The sequence below is a fragment of the Erigeron canadensis genome, chromosome 2 (assembly GCF_010389155.1).
Source record: "Erigeron canadensis isolate Cc75 chromosome 2, C_canadensis_v1, whole genome shotgun sequence".
In the NCBI taxonomy this organism is placed as follows: domain Eukaryota; kingdom Viridiplantae; phylum Streptophyta; class Magnoliopsida; order Asterales; family Asteraceae; genus Erigeron; species Erigeron canadensis.
Genome location: NC_057762.1, coordinates 32450368 through 32468536, shown reverse-complemented (window position 1 = coordinate 32468536; position 18169 = coordinate 32450368). Strand labels below are relative to the sequence as shown.

The following is an 18169-nucleotide window of genomic DNA, read 5'->3' as shown; positions in this document are numbered from 1 at the left end:
TAGGATCTCTCTAAAATTGAAGTTAGCCTTATGAAAAGAAAATATCATTGAACCCAAATTTGTTACATATAGTCTAACCAAAAATAAGGAAGTTAAAAGAAAATAATCTCTAAGTAGTACGTAGATTTGATAGTGATGGTACAAATAATTAAGTAGACCATGTTCCTTTAATGTCTTAGGACACCACCTTTATCTTTAGTCGTACATTGGTTATGTCCAATCGATTGTTAAAATCAGCCAGTTTGGGTTACCAATTACAAAAGATGAGTTTTGCTGACGACATAGTCCGACTACGTACAATCGAGAACAAGGGTTAACTACCCGTGTACCCTTGATTATTTGATCATAACGTATTCGAATTAGTTGCATGTTTTTGGACAATTTGTTAGAAAAAGAACATTAATCGCTCATTTTTAGAGTAAATATTTGTGAGTCATACACCACTTAATTATACTTTACTCTAAAATATGTATAGTATCATAAAGCATAATTTAGTAATTAACGACTAAATAATGATAGTGTACGCATGTAACGTTGTTTGTTGGAATAAACATGATTAGTATTATATAATATAATAAAAAATTGATAGAAAACGTACTTGTTGATCTTGAAGAACCTGTTAGATGATTAAGCATACTTGCTAATTGTGTCGGGTTTCCAAAACGAGATAAGTGATTAAAGATAAGATGAGAACATAGAACGGAAATAGGGAGAGCACCACACGAAAATTATGATGGAGATCAAGAGGTGAAAGTGATGGTTGTTGGTCTTTACTTATAATTAGAGAATTTTCACTTTTAATCATGGTGTTTAATGTGTGCTATATATATTAGTAGTTGAAGTTTCAATAGAAATTCTATAGTATGTCTTTTTAAGAGTAAATACGTTCATCGTATATTTAATAGACATAGGAAATTCAGTTATCGTCAATTATCAATATTAAAAATGATAAATGATCAGTGACGATCACATTAACGTGATTCCAACTAACGTATCATCACCAAACCACCTTCAACTATCGAAGGTACTTCAACCACAATGGTGGTGGCAGTGGTAGTCCCAAAGTTTGAATCATAGCATAAAAAATACACACCCTTGTGGCTACAAAGGTTGATTTAATTGCATATCTATTAATATACTTTCTAGTTAGCTTAAGTGGTTGAGCACCTGTGTTACAAGTAGGAGGTTTTGGGTTCAAAGCTTAGGAAGTACATATGAAGTCCTTCTATGAAGGCTTGACTTGGGTATACCCAGGTTCAAGTCTGAGGGGGCAAGGTTTACCCCTATTGATCGTCGTGTCTTCGGGCGGATTAGTAGGGGGTTTTCCCCCAATCGGATATTTGAAATAGGCATTTCTACTCCGAGGGAGCTCTCTAGCGCGAACCCGGTTAAGACAACATATGTTAGACCTCCCGCTGTCGAATCACGACACGAAGTTCTCAAGCGAAATTCACCATTCAAAAAAATTGCATATCTAGTAACATTGATGGGCTACTCATCGAAAATTTAATTCCATCTTTTATAACATTGATGAGCAAAAACCCCAATATTCCATTAACTTCAATGAACAACCTTCATGAACAAAAGCAGCATTCAATTATTCTCGACCATACAACACACAACAACCTTACAAATTCTTGCATTAATACCTTAAAGGAAGAATTTGTTGTCATAACTCATTTGAAACCGTTATTGTAATATTTATGTAAGCCATTACGTGATTTTGACCCCATATCACTCGACAAGTATTCTGCCTGTGCGTTTAGTAAACTTGTACGATTAACTATTTAATTCATTTGATACATTTCCCTTTATGGGGTTTGCTAAATACAAGGCTGTGTTTAAAGTGCATAAATTGTTTGTACATTTATCATGAAAATCAGGGGGTAGACTTTTAATATGGAAGGTACAACCTTTTATGCACGTTAAATACAACCCTTTAGGGAGGGCTGTATTTAACATTTCCCTTTATAATAAACATATGATAAATGTATTATAGCCCTAAATCACCAATTCATTAGGAGTGATTATCATCGTTAAATTTTTTAGGGTGTTTATGATCAGAGACGGAGCCAGAAAGTTATGTTAAATTTTTGATGATGATAAACATTCCAACATTATAACCAAGTCGGTTTCACGGACCGAACTATAACTTTTTTGCTTCCTTCTACATGATGAATTAATAATTGCCCCTAAAATATGTTTTTAACCAAACAGCATATAATTTTTAGAAGGTTGAAATTAACTAAAGCTCGTTAACTCCCAACTTCCATGTATTGGTTATTTAGTTTGATTATTTTGTTCTGCTCCCCTCTAACACTCTAGACTACAATGCCGGTTATAAATTCAAATTTACCTACAATCAATGTTTGAGGTGGATTTAAATAAACATTAAATTTTGGTTAAATAAATGTCAACCTGTTTATCATTTTACATTTTTGTATATTCAATTCTATTGGCTAATAATGTCTTTAGAAATTTATTTAAGTTTCAAATTAATATTTTTACATATAAAAATTTAATCTTCAAGAAGTAGCAAGATTGGTAATATTATCTTAAAGATAACTATAATCCATATCGTTTTTCACCTATCATGTAAAAAAATATTAAACATTCAAATCATTGCAATTGTAAAATATGATATATGTTCGTTATACCATAAGTATAATGGAAATGGCACAAAGTTGGGACTTATGTAAATATTATATATGCGCTTTAAGGGGTTTTTTTATATATATTAAAATGAACAAAATTCAAAGTGATAACGCAGTGTACAAAGATTGGGGGTGCTTGATGGCCAAAATATTTTAGAATTCTCGTCATAGTGAATTAGTGAGCCTTATAAATGGGTAAAATGGTCGGTTGGAGGTGCTAAGTATCGAACAGCCCCCTATTGGGTCCGCGACATATTGTTTGTGGTATATGTTTTTAGATCAACCTTATCTTTAAACAGCGGTGGAAGATGAACCTTTTTGTGAGGGGGGTAAAAAAACTTTCTCATTTTTTTGAGGGGGTAAGTGTATATATAAAAAAAAAATTTAACTAAAATTTTAAATAATTGCTAAATAATACCCAAATTTTTGGGGGGCTTTAAACCCCTTCTTGTCCCTTAAATGTTCCGCCCCTGTCTTTAAATAACTTTGATAGTGATTAAAAAGAGGGAAAAATACATAAAAAGGTAATTTTTTATTCAAAATTCTTAATATGAAGCACCTATTTAGTTTTTGTCTATTAAAAGGATTCTATTTTCCAAAAATTTTTAATAATGGTAATATCGTTAGTTTTTAACGTTAGATCTCCGTTAAATACCAAGTCCACTTGCCACGTCAAAAAATCCACGTGGACACACCCTAAGGACCAAAACTGTATTTAATTCTTATCCATCATATTTCTGTAAGACAGACACAATGACGTCCACAGGAACACAAATCAAACACAAATTGAAACTTTGAATCTGATGGTGGTGCCGTCAGTGGCCGATCTGGTGGTTGTGGTTTCCTGTCACCTTCTCCCGCTATTCTCAAAAAAAAGTTTTTTATTTTGTGATTATATAAGTTAGCATCAATATATAGAAATTTGATTCAATTAATGTTCTTCAATAAGATAAAATGAAATGAGTGAGTGGTGTAGAAATGGAGATCGAAGAGTGGCATGCAGTGCCTTCATTCTTAATTTTTTGTTATTGACTGTGTTTGAAGGATAGCAAAATAAGAGATTACCTATATATATTAGGAATTTTTAGTATAATCATCATGCATAATCCGGTTACTACCAAGCATCAAATATTTGTCCTTCCTAGTAAGTTTTGTACATTCAAACATTAATGCACGACCAAGTAGTTTTTGGATGTGGTTAGCCACCTCATGGCTAGCTTTGTTTCCAAAACCACAAGTGAGTCCCTTGTCCAATTTCTCCAGTACATGAACATAGTAGGTTTGTCTAGGATTCATCAAAAAGTAAATCGGGTCCAACCACTTGAATCCGCTTGCAGTTGTCCCGTAAAACATGGTCACATGTGTGTTCACGGCAACAGGCACAATCTCATCCGTCAACTCCGCAAACAAAGAGCTGAACCTTAACAAGTAAGGCTCCCTGCAAGTTGTTCCTTCGGGACAAATAAACAAATCCCCCTCAATCAATAACTTATTCATTATCTCTCCATCTATTTTCCTATCTCTCGTTAACCTAGCCGTTCTAATTGGGCTTAAGATCTCTGACATCTTACTTACACTATAAGTAACTGCAGTTAATGGCTTACGGATGGCCAATGTTAAGAAGATCGGATCCAAAAGAGTACGGTGTGTGCAAACAAAAAGAACCCCACCATCACGTTCGTTGGTTCTCTTTTCCCTTGAGTAATCACAACCTTTAACCCTAAGTTTTAACCCCATTATAGCACATACAAAGATATTCACTTTATGTGGGAGGAAGACGCCTGCTAAGAGTCCAAGTAATGCACCGAAAATGCCAAAAGGGAACCATAAAATGAGGGCTAACGTTGCAAGTGGAGTTGGAAGAAAAGCAAGCCTTCCATCATGAAAAACCAATGGTTTTGGATACTTGTCTCTTGGCATTTGTCTTCTTGAATACATCTTTGTATCTTCATGGATCATCACATAAGTTGCTTCCTACAATTGAGATATTACTGATGAAACTATAAGCTTGATAGACAATGGGAATGACATATGAGTTTAACTTATTCTTTGATTACATTGATTACATCTAGACAATTATTTCATATTTCAAGTAGCTTGATAAATAAACATCATATCCCCTTGATTTTTAACTTAGCTGCACCAATTTTTGGTGCAGCTAACAATATACATGATTTCCCCATATATGTCTTCATTGTATAGAAAAGCATATAGTTAGTTTAATCATTAACCAATCACATAGTCACATAATATACCTTGAATTGGGCAAGAACACAGCTTCCTACACCAAACTCTTGTTTGATTTCATCACCAAACCACTCCTTCAATACTTTTTGTTTCACAACCACACCGGAACTAGCCACAAACCCGCTATAATAACCCCCAACACTATGCAACTCGGTCCCAACCACATTATAAAAACCCAAATACTCTTTACAAAACCCGTCTACCATCATTCTAGGTACACTAGTTAACACCACAACCCGTGTGGTTCCTACTTCTTTATTGTTTCCAAAGACTAACTCATAGACTTGATGGTCTAAGTTCTCAAGATAAAACTTGGCCAAAACTGTCCTACTAATGTTCTCCAAGTTTTGGACATTCATCCCACAAAATGTGATTAAGATCATCAACCTGAGCATGTGGTCATGGTTTAAGAGAATCAATAGAGGGTAGGTTAACAACAAGAAACATGCTCTGAGTATACTTCCTCCTTCGAAAGCAACCAGCATGAAGTAAGGAAAAAATGATTTTGAATTTATCAAAAGGGTATCTTGAATGTCACAAATTACAGTATGTTCTTTAGGTATACTATAATTTGTGAGCGTAGGGGTTAACGAGAGGTGGTTATTCTGGTTTTTGAGCTTCATTGCGGCTTTCTGACATGAGTTTGCATGCCAAAAACTACATTAAGAAGCCCATGTGTACACGTGTGAGTGTGTTGAGAGTAAAATACTACACACCAGAATGGTGCGGACTATTTATACAAGATACCATAAGGGTGCGATTCCAATTTCGTTTTGAGAAAAACAAACACGAACAAGGATGGCATTGCACTAATCTTACTTTTATCTTTGGTAGGGTTAGTTATTGATGTATTGCTATCCTATATGGCTATATGAACATGGAATGACATTAATTCATGTACTGTTTTTGATTGTTTAATAGTGTTTTAGTTTCCATTTTAGATTTCAATATTCAAAGTTGATGAAGATGCAAGTACATTAAGACGTTGCAAGTTAATTTGACTTTGTAAAAAATTCAATATAAAGACTATTACGTACCATCATTTGGGTATAGTTGACACTTTTTTTTTTTTAACACCAATTGATTTATAAAGTTAGCAAGGTGCTAGAATCTTAATCTTAATTAATATTTACACTTTTTGGTTTTTCATTATCAATTTACACTTTAACCCAATTTAAAAATAATTAATACTTTATTGCATAATGTTTATCCAATAACAAGATATAACTAAAACTTAGAAATATTACATGATTAATACGAATTAATACTTATATCAATATTTTATTTTATATTATTTTTATTGTAAGTCTTATTACTTTTATTAATACGAAACCTTACAAACTCACGAACCAACGCTTACTTTTTATTGTTCATAAGAACCATGACTAACGAAAATAAAATTACTTTTTTGCAAGATATCAATAAAAACTCAGTCAATTGTGTAATCATGGTTAATATATTGTTTATCTGAAAGAATTTGTATAAAAAAACTCTGTTACATTTGAATATCTCAATTATTTTTTAAGTATATTTTTATATTTTAACGTATAAGTATTTTTGTTCCATATAATTCTTATATTAAATAATATTGTAAAACTCATGTATTTGACACGGGTCTAAAATCTAGTTACTTATTACAATTATAACAAGATGAGGGGTCTAATTGCCCACTCAATCCAACTAATATTACATCCTTGAGTTCTATTATTACAAATTCGATTATGTGACTTTGAAACAACATCATCAAAGATTGCCTATGGTCTTTTGGAATTTCGTTGAACACAGAGAGTGGTCCAATTTTTCCATAAGGCCCATGAGATTGTGTAGCAACATCAAAATGGGAAGCTTTTCTTTCGTCAAAACACAAAATGCCGGCCCAGCAAATATGATCATGAATGGTCCTGTTAGGAGGTTCGTTATGAGGGATTTTAATTTTTTTTTCTGTGATATTTGGAGAGTTTTCTTTTTGATTCATCGGAAGCAAAAGACTTGGAATTTTTTTTCCCTTCTTTTGTAACAAGGACGGGTTGGGAATTTTGGGTCAAACTGGGGTTTAAGTTGTTGGGCTTTTTTAGAGTTGAATTTGACAAGTGGGCTGGGATTTTGGGCTTTGGTGAAAGTTTAGAGCTTGTTAAGTTAAGTTAGTTAAAAAGAAATGCCAAGAGCATTGTATGCGGACAACTTTAACCTTAAATATGAGCGACCAAACAGCTAGAAAAAAGTAAAAGGCGACATTCGTTGTCATATACTCCCTCCGTCTCATATTAAATATCCAATTTTAACTTGTCAAGTCTTATGTTTGTAATTTTGACCATAAATAACTATTTTGGTGTTATATAATAGTTTACGAAAATTATATCAATGAAAAGTACATTAAAAACTAAATATGTTCATATATTTTATATGAAGTGTTGTATAATATAGACAAATATTTTCACGGTCAAAGTTTAAAACAAAAGACTTGAAAAGCCAAAATTAGAAATTTAATATGGAACGGAGGGAGTAGTATTTTTTATAATTTCAATTATTATCATCATCAAACTATAATTTCTTTATTACCAACAAGCATGGAATATTTGTCCTTCCTAGTAAGATTTGTGCATTCAAAACCTAATGCATCACCAAGTAGTTTTTGGATGTGGTTAGCCACCTCATGGCTAGACTTGTTACCAAAACCACATGTGAGTCCCTTGTCCAATTTCCCTAGCAATTGAACATGGTAAGTTGGTCTAGGATTCATCAAAAAGTAAATCGGGTCCAACCACTTGAACCCACTTGCAGTTGTTCCATAAAACATGGTTACATGTGTGTTAATTGCAACCGGCACAATCTCATCCGTTAACTCTGCAAACAAAGAGCTAAACCTTAGCAAATAAGGCTCTCTACAAGTCGTCCCTTCTGGGCAAATAACCAAATCACCATCCTTTAATAACTTTTGCATCATTTCTCCATCTTTTTCCCTATCTCTAGTTAACCTTGTTGTTCTTATCGGGCTTAAGATCTCTGACATCTTACTTACACTATATGTAACGGCAATTAGTGGCTTGCCAGTGGTCAATGATAAGAAGACCGGATCCAAAAGAGTACGATGTGTGCAAACAAAAAGAACACCACCACCGCTAACTTCTTTGGTTTTATATGCCATTGAGTGATTACCTCCTTTAATTCTAATTTTTAACCCCGTTAAAGCACATACAAAGAGAGTCACTTTATATGGGAAGAAGACACCTACAAAGAGTCGAATCATTGCAATGAAAATGCCAAAAGGGAACCATAAAAACATGGCCAATGTCACAAATGGAGTTGGAAGAAAAGCAAGCCTTCCATCATGAAATACCAATGGTTTTGGATACTCATCTCTTGGCATTTGTCTTCTTGAACTCATCCCCATATCTCCATTGCTCATTACATAAGTTGCTTCCTACAATTAATATATTGTCATCATACAATTCAATGTCTTAAGGCTATGAGATCAAAATATGCATTTATTTCATTCTAGCTAGGATTGTATTACAACAAAAAATTGAATTTCTTATTTCAAATACCATTAGATGAATATGCAAGTTCATTCTATATATTCATTAATCTTTGAATGCTAAGAAACCATTTTAGCATTATGTTAGTAAGTTTTTTTTTTATTCTTAAAGAATATAAATACCATATACATTTATTAGCTACTACTCAATTATTTAATGAAGTACTATACCTTGTATTGGGCAAGAACACAGTATCCAGCACCAATATCTTGTTGTATTTCATCTCCAAACCACTCTTTGACTACTTTTTGTTTCATAATCACACCAGAAGTAGCCACAAACCCACTATAGTAACCCCTAACACTATGCAACTCAGTCGCTACCACATTATCAACACCCAAAAACTCTCTACAAAACTCATCTACCATCACTCTAGGCACACTCGTTAACACCACAACCTTCGTCGTTCCTACTTCTTTTATGGTCCGAAAGACCAACTCATAGACTTGAAAATCTAAATTTTCAAGATATAACTTGGTCAAAACCGTCCTCCCGATATTCTCCATGTTTTTGACCTTCATCCCACAAAAGGTGATGAAGATCATGAATTTGAGCCTATAATGGTCATGGTTTAAGAGAAGTATTAGAGGATAGGCTGATAGCAAGAAACATGCTCTGAGTATGCTTCCACCTTCAAAAGCAATTAGCATGAAGTAAGGAAAGAAAGATTTTGAATTTAGTAAGAGGGTGTTTTGGATGTCACAAATTATAGTATGTTCTTTGGGTACACTACATTTTGTGAGCGTAAAGTGATGATTATGTTGGTTTTGAAGCTTATTTTCTGCTTTCTGGAATGAGTTTGTTAGAATATTGTTTACTATACAGTTTGCTAGCTTCAGTAACACCGTTATGAGACCCATATGTATGTCTGATGTGTGTGTGTGTTTGTGTTTTGAGAGTAAAACAGGATGATATAGAGTATTTATACAAGAAAAGAGAGGTGTTTTCTTTTATAAGGCAAATCTGCTCTCCAATAACCACAAAGAAATAAAATACATCTATTTAATGTTTCATATAATATTGTCATGCTTTTTAATTCTTCATATCAAGTAATAAATGATTTGCAATATAAGTAAACTAAGGGCAAGTAGCACAAAATAAGTTATTTAATTTTGTTTATTTTTAAATTAACCATTTTAACTTTCAATCAAGAAAAAGTATTTAACTTTTAAAAAAATATATAAAATTGAATGAAAAAATAAAACATTTTTTATTGATGTTATGTAACCTCTCTACTTAGATAAGAATACTTATTATATATCAACCTCCCCATATACGGTCAAAAATAATATTGTAGAAGACAAATGTTACTAACTTATAGGATATAATATAACGGTTCCAGGAGACCAAATTTCGTAATGCAAGTAATGGGTTTGCTATGTGTCTAGCACAGAACCAGATACATACGAGACATGTGCAAGTGTGGAATCTTAAATAACATTAACCTGCTAATAAGCAACATAGGCGAGATGAATTGGTCTAAAAATGTCTTCAAGGCATAAATGACTAGTTAAAGGGGTTAATATTTCGTACATACGTGTGTACTAGGCTGGAAATCAAAGGCTTGTATGGTACAAGATTAAGGAAAACGAACAAATTTGAAAATTCATGGAGCAACCATATGCAATGAGTCTATGATCGGAATTCAAACACAGCAATTAGAGATATACACACACCAATCTTCAAAACAGATATGAAGCTTTCAATATTTCCAAACTACAGGTTCGGAAATAACATGTTAGAGAAGACCACTTATATTTCTTCTTCCTCAAAGAGATCTCGTTCAGGATAATCTCCAACCTGCATTACGTTTAAAAACCACACTATTTGAAAAGAAAGTAAAACAAAAAACAAAAGGGATATACTATAGTTTGAATACATCAATTCTACAGGGTCGCCGTGTTAATGTGGTAAAGTGAACAAATTAGATATTTAGACTATTAGAGGGCATATATTTTGTGTATTGTTGCGACTATCAGCAACTAGTATCTTTATACTTGAAAAGTTGCCAAATATTGGAACTCAGATTTTACACGACATCCCATGGTAGAGATCATTGCAATTCTTAGCAGATAAAGAAGAGCAAGCATATTGTTTTAATTCAAAAGGAGATTCAGGTAAATTGGAATCGTGAACCTAATTTCCCTAAACATTGCTAAATGCTAAGATGAATTTTCTTCAGATGACGGTTCAACTCTTACCAAAGTAAATGCAATTAATTTGTATGTAGGGCAGCCCACTAATACCTCACTTTTCAAAAGGAGCGGTCCCTCTTTACCACTCTATGCATCTAAACAAATGGCAATTATGATCCATTAATTTATAAATGGTTTAGTTCGCCTTATGTTTTATCTCTAATGAACTAAGCAGGTATAAAATGGAAGTTATCTTATAATAAAATAGCTTTATAGTCACCCAAACAGTATTGTTATGCATAAAACCCCCTAAACCGATTTTGTTAGAAAAAATAATCATATTCAACACGTCATCTATACTATATTATAAAGCAAATTCCCCTGTCTAAATTTTAAGTTTCAACATTTACTTTCCCAAATTACCCCCTATCTATTTTATATTTACCTAAAATAACTATAAGAGCACCCCTTATGTAGTAATACGGAGCTCGTATTAGACCTTCAATACGGTCCACACCATTGGGTGTGGGCCGTATTCGAGTGTATTGGTTTACGTATAGGTGGGTTTCGTGGTGGTGAATATGGAGCTCAAGTGCATTTTTGTTTTTTTTTTTTAAATTGAAAGTCGCATAAAAATCAAAAAAAACCAAAAATGTAACTGTTGCACATTCAACCAAACGGCTAGTTTAGGATTTTTTGTTTTTGTTTTTTTTCTTTATTTAAACATTCACCACCTTTCCCCCACCAAACTTCATCTTCAACCTCTCAACCCCTTTCTTCCATGGTTGCAAATATCGGCCATATCGGCCGATATATCGGTGATATATCGGATATCGGCCTTCAACTGAAACGATATATGGGTTATCGGCTGAACTTATCGTTTCGGTCAAATGTCGGTCAATATCGGTCAATATCGGTCAAAAAAGTTGACTTTTTTTTCTCTTTTTTTCTTTCTTTCTTTTTTTCTTTCTTTTTATAAACCAAAAATAGGGTTTCTGACTTTAAGTTTAAAAGGTATGTAAAATTTGCTTCATAACATAGCAATTAAGATTAAAGGTATGTAAAGTTATGTCAAATTGTATATATTGTTAGTCTATATATATATATATATTATATATATATATATATTTAGATGAATTCCTTTACAATTTAGGGTATCCGACATATCCTCGACATATCCGATATATCGCATATCGGGGGTCGGCCGATACGATACCGAAACCGATATTTACAACCTTGCTTTCTTCTACTACAAACACAAAAATGGCATACAACCGTTCCCCCGCGGATGATTTCTACAACGCGGTACACAACTTCGTTCCCGCTAACTCATCAACGGGTGCACATTCATCCGATACTTCACCATCCAAACCACAATATCCACCATTTACACCACCAACTTTCGTACAACCTTATTACCCGACATACCAAAACGATCCAAACTTCCAACAATGGCAACAATACCAACAATGGCTACTATCCAACAAGCTCGTACGACCCCTCCAAGCCAACCCATACCCGAGACACCACAAACCGTACCCGACCCCGTCCCCCAAGCCGAACCACAACCCCAACCACAACCCGAAAGTAGTACGATACGTAAGAAGGGAAAAAGGAAGCATGTCGCGGGTGAGAAAGTCATTAGGAAGCCAAAAGTGGCGTGGTCCGGGGAGGAAGAAAATCACCTAGCTCTTTGTTGGCTTGATGTTTCCGAAGATCCAATCGTTGGCAATTCACAAACCGATGATTGTTTTTGGAACAAAGTGTTCGATATGTACAATGTCGCGGTTCAAATCAAGCGTCGACCCGATCAAATCACGGGTAAATGGCGTCTCATCAAGGAACAAGTCGGGAAGTTTAACTCTACTTACAATAAGTATGATAATAACCATAATAGTGGCGAAAATGATGCTCAAGTGATGGAACAAGCTAGGCAATCGTATACTTTGGAAACGGGTGGGAAGTTTACAATGTACGATGCATGGAACGTTTAAAAAGATAAACCGAAGTTTCTATCTTTTATCGGTGTCGATGGCATGGTGTTAAAGAAGAAACGGATCTCCCGCATGATCGAGTCTAGTGATGACCAAGCGCCCGTGAACCTCGACGAAGAAGAGCCACTCGACACCGACCTCTTCGGCCTAGATGCTATTCCACCCCCCCCCCCCCCAAAGTCGAAAAAGAAAATGCCACGAACATCGGGATCCTTGGATGCGGGATCATCTCGTTCAAGTGCATCCGACTTGGCCGCGCGTCTCGAACAACTTGGAAGCTCCAAACAGCGTTAATTGACAAAAAATAGGACGCCCTCAATTCCATTCGCGAAGAAGAAAAAAAACGACCATGTACGCGGCATTTTTCATTTGTGGGTCAATCAAATCCAAATCCTCGACAACGAAAGTTTATCGAGAAGGTGATGGAGAAGGTGTTGACGAGTACAAGGGGTTCGTTGAGGTGTCCGATGATGAAGACGAAGGCAACAACGAGTAATTTTAGTCGTTATGTTTTTTTTTAATGAATTATGATATTGTTTTTTTTTTAAGTGTTTATGTTTTTTTTATATCTGTTGTAATGTTTTTTTTTTTTATAATAAAATGGTGTTTTTAGGATTTTATATAACATTATGTATTTATTTTATAAATTATATTTGTTTGTTTATTAAATTAAAAGTTGTAAAATATATATGTTGGAGTGAATTGGAATGTATTGGATGCAATGGGTATTGGGTGTGAATCGAAGAAAATGTATTGGAAAGAGGTTTTGCTGATGTGGCAGTGTATTGGTTAGTATTGGGTAAGACCATTGGGGTGCTCTAATACTCTTTCTCTCTCTTTAAATCTCAACCAATCATTTTTTTTCTCTCTCCGCTATAAATCATTCATTCCTCCAATTCATTCAAAGTATTTTATCTCAAAAACCGTACATCGATAAATTATAAAAATTATATGGTTGTTCTTAAAATTTCATTCTCTTTCATTAGAGATGTCATTCGATATACTTTCGACGAATTTTTAAATCTGAGGGCGAAACCCGTACGGTTAAGGCATTTGGCTATCACACTCTATGACCTATTACACTTTATGACCTATCACCCCCACCATCTTACCGCCACAACGCGCGGGTACTTACTCTCGTAACTTATAAAAAGTGTCGTCAACCAAACCTAGCTCATAACATAATCTAAAACAATTGCCCGTTTGAACTCTTACCCAAACATGAACCGTCAGTTTTGTCACTTTTAACTATATGTGTTGTTCATGAGCAAAGAAAATAGCTTGTCTTCATATCAAAAGACCGATGCTAACCTTTACTTTGTCTGGTCTAACTATGGCTCCATGGAGTGGGGGGCACTCAAAGAACCGTGTCCCTTTCACCCTGTCAACATTAGCAAAGATATTTTCAATAATTAGAGGAAAGAGAATTAAGTACCATAGTTAATAAAAAATAAATAAAAGTCAACAACAATAAGGCGATCTGCGGGTGATCAATATTTCATGTCCGTGAGCATTCAGATAAAAATCAGATAATCAATATTTCACGTCCTTAAGCATTCCGATAGAATCCTCATTCTACTTTTGAATCTTTGTGGAATCAATTAGGCCCCAAGGCCTAATCTACATGGTACCTAGATTACTAGAGTGTGCTTACGAAGTTATGAATTATGATTATGATCGAAGTCAGATAAATCATGACCCCAATGAGAATAAGCACTATATGTAGAAGCCTCTTGTACACCAATACAATACAAAGTGTTCAAGAGATGAGAGGAGGGCACTTTAACCTGTTCATACGAATACGGGTCAATTCAGGCTATACTTCACTTAAAAAAGGGAAACTAGCTGTAAGAAAATAGGTCTCGTAAAGTGCAGTTTCAAGTGCTTATAAACTCCGAATCACTTTATTCAAAAGAATATATGATAATGTTTTTCATATAGTTTGTAAGCTCAGGTCAACTAACTCCATTTGACCTGCACTATAAAGTTACCCTTTTATTTATGGAAGTCATAAAGTTACCACTTTTGAAAGCAACCTTGACTGTTACAAACCTGCCTGTTTTTCCTCATCTAATCTTAATGTTATAACTTATAAAGAGTGAAACTTCTATAAGAGACAATAAATGAGGATTAACTACAAAGATGATAAAAGCTTCTCACTGAATTTTTTAAACAAAGGAAGCAGCTAAAAATACACGGCATATCATGATATCATGCCCAAAAAGCAGGGGAAAAAAAAAGGTAAGTAATCAAGGGCACTTACAGGCCGTCGTGTTTTCCCAATGGTTCATCATATTGAATTCCAACCCAGAAGCCAGGTCCGAGGGCTTCTGCCCGACCCACAAATTTCACAACACCCCTTTTTTCACCGGGTTCCACTTGACATCTATCTCCAACCTAGATTGGCACAAAAAAAGAAAATAAAAAATATGCAATATTTAACATGATAGGTAGTTTAAACTTAACTTATTATAAAGTACAAATTTATCCATCAACAATTAATATGGAGAAATTAGAATCTTGTAGGACCAAAACGATGACATGACCAAAGCGATAACATCTATCTCTTTGACGTGACAATAATAAGCAAATAAAGTAGGTAATCTCAGCTTGGAATCTTGCTATGAAAGTTGATAAAAATTACTAGTATTTTTCCTGTCCAACGAAAATTGGAACATTTGACTTCACAACTAAATTAAGTAAAATGTTTTAACTTTTTTCAAGGATCTCCTTTAAAATAAAGAAATCTTATAAACCAAAATCAATTTCATTGGGTTATTTGCAATGGCGATAGTAGAAAACAGGTAACTTTAGCTTGGGATTTTTCCAAAAATGTAAATTCTGTAAATCTCTTCAGATATCCCAAAAGATAAGTGTTGCAAACTTTAGCTGGAAGATGATTACAAATAGCGGAAGACCAACATACCTTGATATTTGCACATATACCTTCCATATAATCATCATCCATCTGGTCAAACATGCCAAAATAGAAGAGTCAAACCAACAATACCACATATACAAGTAATCTAGTATTTCTAGTTTGAGTTCCTTTGAAATTTAATGATCCACCTTAGATCCCTGAGCAGAACTACCTCGAGGTCCAAGCTTCTCTTTAAACTTTCGATATGTACCTGCAAATATGTGTAACCACACGGTAAATCACATGATATATGTTAATCATAATCGATATATACACAAACAAACAAGACATGCTCATGATGTAGCCTTCATGTCTACAAAATGATTTTTTTAAAAAGAAAGTACCATCAAGTTTATCATATGCTTCATCAGAAATCTTGAATTTCTCAACCAATGACGTATCCTCCAACCAACCACCAGATGTTACAGATGATGGATCAAGATCTATAATATGCAGGCGATATCTACAAATATATAAATGGTGAACTACTTTAATCAGGAACATGTAATCTAACTAGAAATACAGATCATTTATTTATATCAAATATGAAAAGAACACTACTATACTAGCTACACTAACCCGTCTAGTGGAGAGTAGAAGCCAAAAGGTCTTGTATTATCACTTAGGACCGATACTTTAACACCCGTATCATCATATAGTTCAAGACTCATTGAAGTAACAGCAGTACCACATTTTTTCCATAGTTTGTCTTTAACTGCTTCTACCGTGCTCTGCCAATAAAAATGGTATACGTTAGAGTATTTTTCAAGCACTAGTTTCATGAGTAATGACACACCCTCATTACAAAAAAGGGATAAGCGTAGGAGAAAGTATTCGACTTTAGTCCAATGTCTATTGTATATATCAAACTTGCACAATCCTATTGTATGTTTCCAACTTTCAAGCACTGCAATTGTTTCCGGTGACTCTTTTGCTGACGAGACATCCACATAAGTTGCCACGTCAGCAAATGTACAACCGGATACATACAATAGCAACATATAAAGTTACATACATCAGATTCCGGGCTATAATGGGCTACATTTCAAGCAATTATATCGACTCCCACATACCGATTTTAATCAAGTAACTTACTTTAATGTATAATATCATAACCATTAACTTTATAAACATAAATGGGGAACATGTAAGGATACCTCAAGTGAAAATCTAACTTCAGAAGAAAACGTCTTGAGATTCGAATGAGTTACACGTATCAAAACCGTATCATCTGATGGAAGTTGTAATAACGACGCCATAGCTTCTTATCTGAAACCCATAGACATATCAAAACAAATTTGAATTATTTTGATCTCGCAAACATTTCATCAAACAGTTGGTGGGCATTCATAATAAAATGCTCATTTGCATTATAAAGTATAAAAGCCCTAAAATTTATATAAGTAAATCAATAATTGTATGTATATGTTTTGTATATATGGGTTAGAGATTAGGGACTGACCAGCTAATTGATTGATTTCTGATCTGAAGAAAAATGGGCAGCTCTGTAAAACTCTCTAATGTGATTTTTGGTTAGTTTGTGTTTTTGAAGTTTCACTTTGCATCCGTGATTTATGGTTTAGATACATATTTGGTCCCATTTGTTTGAAAGTTAATAGAAATTTTAAGAAACCAAACTTTTTTTTTCTCCAAGATTAAGTAGATATGATCTCAGAAAAGACTCACATAGACTTTATAATAGTGAAATTTTACACATATCATAGACAACAACTAGATGTTGATCATTGACCTGTACAAATATTCAAAAGAAAAAACCTTAAAATTTGTCATCCTTGAGAATTGAACTCTAGAACTTAAATAAAAATGAAAATGTCTCTTAACTCGTCCGTCCTGTTTGATTGATTCACCTTCAATTATTCAATCAAGGAGGCAGAGTCAACGACCTTTGAAGAAAGATGACTTATATTTTTAGATTTTGAGTTGGACAGTCAAAAAGTCCAAAGGCCAAAAAGAAGAGCAAAACCTTTTAGGTGTTCTGATTTTACTTATGCACACCGGGCTGCTTAGTCGGAATGGTCAAACGGTGTGCTAGACGAATACATAGAAAAAAGAAACGCAATTGATTTTAGAGATTAATCAATGATTCGTCGTAACTTTACACGGTTGCATCATCAACATTTTGATTGCTATCCTTTCTGTATAAACTTTTCAAAATAAAACATGATATTTTGATATCTATACCAAAATAATGATAAGACGTCATTTAGTGACAATAACTTTTGTGTATTATTGTTTCAGTGCCATTTGGTTTTTATCAAAAAAAAAAAAAAATTGTACCCGTTGAAAAAATTGTCATTATTTTCCTTGTATTTGTTATTAATTAACTTTGAAACATATCTATACTTCTATACTACTATATAAAAATTATACCAATTGAAAAATTAACATTTTTGGGACATGCGAAAGTACCATCTTACCATTAATGAATTAACTTACACAACCATTCCATTATTTAAAATCAAATATCTTTATATTAAATACCTACCTCACTTAACGCATCTGTCGCCGCCGCGATCGATGCCACCATATCATTGTCACCATGCTCGTAATAACTAAGGTTAGTTTAAGGATATACACAATCACAATGGTACCGAAAGAATCATCTAAATTGTTATTTATTGATATTTTACGTAACGATAAACTATCCAACTCTTGTTTCTGA

At 33.9% G+C, this 18169-nt stretch overlaps 3 protein-coding genes across 3 annotated transcripts; all 3 read right to left on the bottom strand.

Moving 5' to 3' along the window:
* Positions 1–3728: 3728 nt before the first annotated feature.
* LOC122588096 (glycerol-3-phosphate acyltransferase 1-like) lies at positions 3729–5524 on the bottom strand. The gene is made up of 2 exons (XM_043760236.1): positions 4928–5524; positions 3729–4628 (listed from the first exon to the last, which is right to left on the bottom strand). The coding sequence occupies exons 1-2, from the start codon at positions 5522–5524 to the stop codon at positions 3729–3731; spliced, it is 1497 nt and encodes a 498-aa protein (XP_043616171.1).
* Positions 5525–7437: 1913 nt separating this feature from the next.
* LOC122588095 (glycerol-3-phosphate acyltransferase 1-like) lies at positions 7438–9297 on the bottom strand. Its single transcript, XM_043760235.1, has 2 exons — positions 8608–9297; positions 7438–8322 (listed from the first exon to the last, which is right to left on the bottom strand). Exons 1-2 carry the CDS (start codon positions 9295–9297, stop codon positions 7438–7440), a joined length of 1575 nt encoding a protein of 524 aa, XP_043616170.1.
* Positions 9298–9911: 614 nt separating this feature from the next.
* Positions 9912–17045, bottom strand: LOC122588424 (tubulin-folding cofactor B). The gene is made up of 9 exons (XM_043760534.1): positions 16949–17045; positions 16644–16755; positions 16066–16217; positions 15831–15949; positions 15636–15697; positions 15493–15534; positions 14830–14963; positions 13878–13947; positions 9912–10237 (listed from the first exon to the last, which is right to left on the bottom strand). Exons 2-9 carry the CDS (start codon positions 16743–16745, stop codon positions 10190–10192), a joined length of 729 nt encoding a protein of 242 aa, XP_043616469.1. The 5' UTR covers positions 16746–16755; positions 16949–17045; the 3' UTR covers positions 9912–10189.
* Between the last annotated feature and the right edge of the window lie 1124 nt (positions 17046–18169).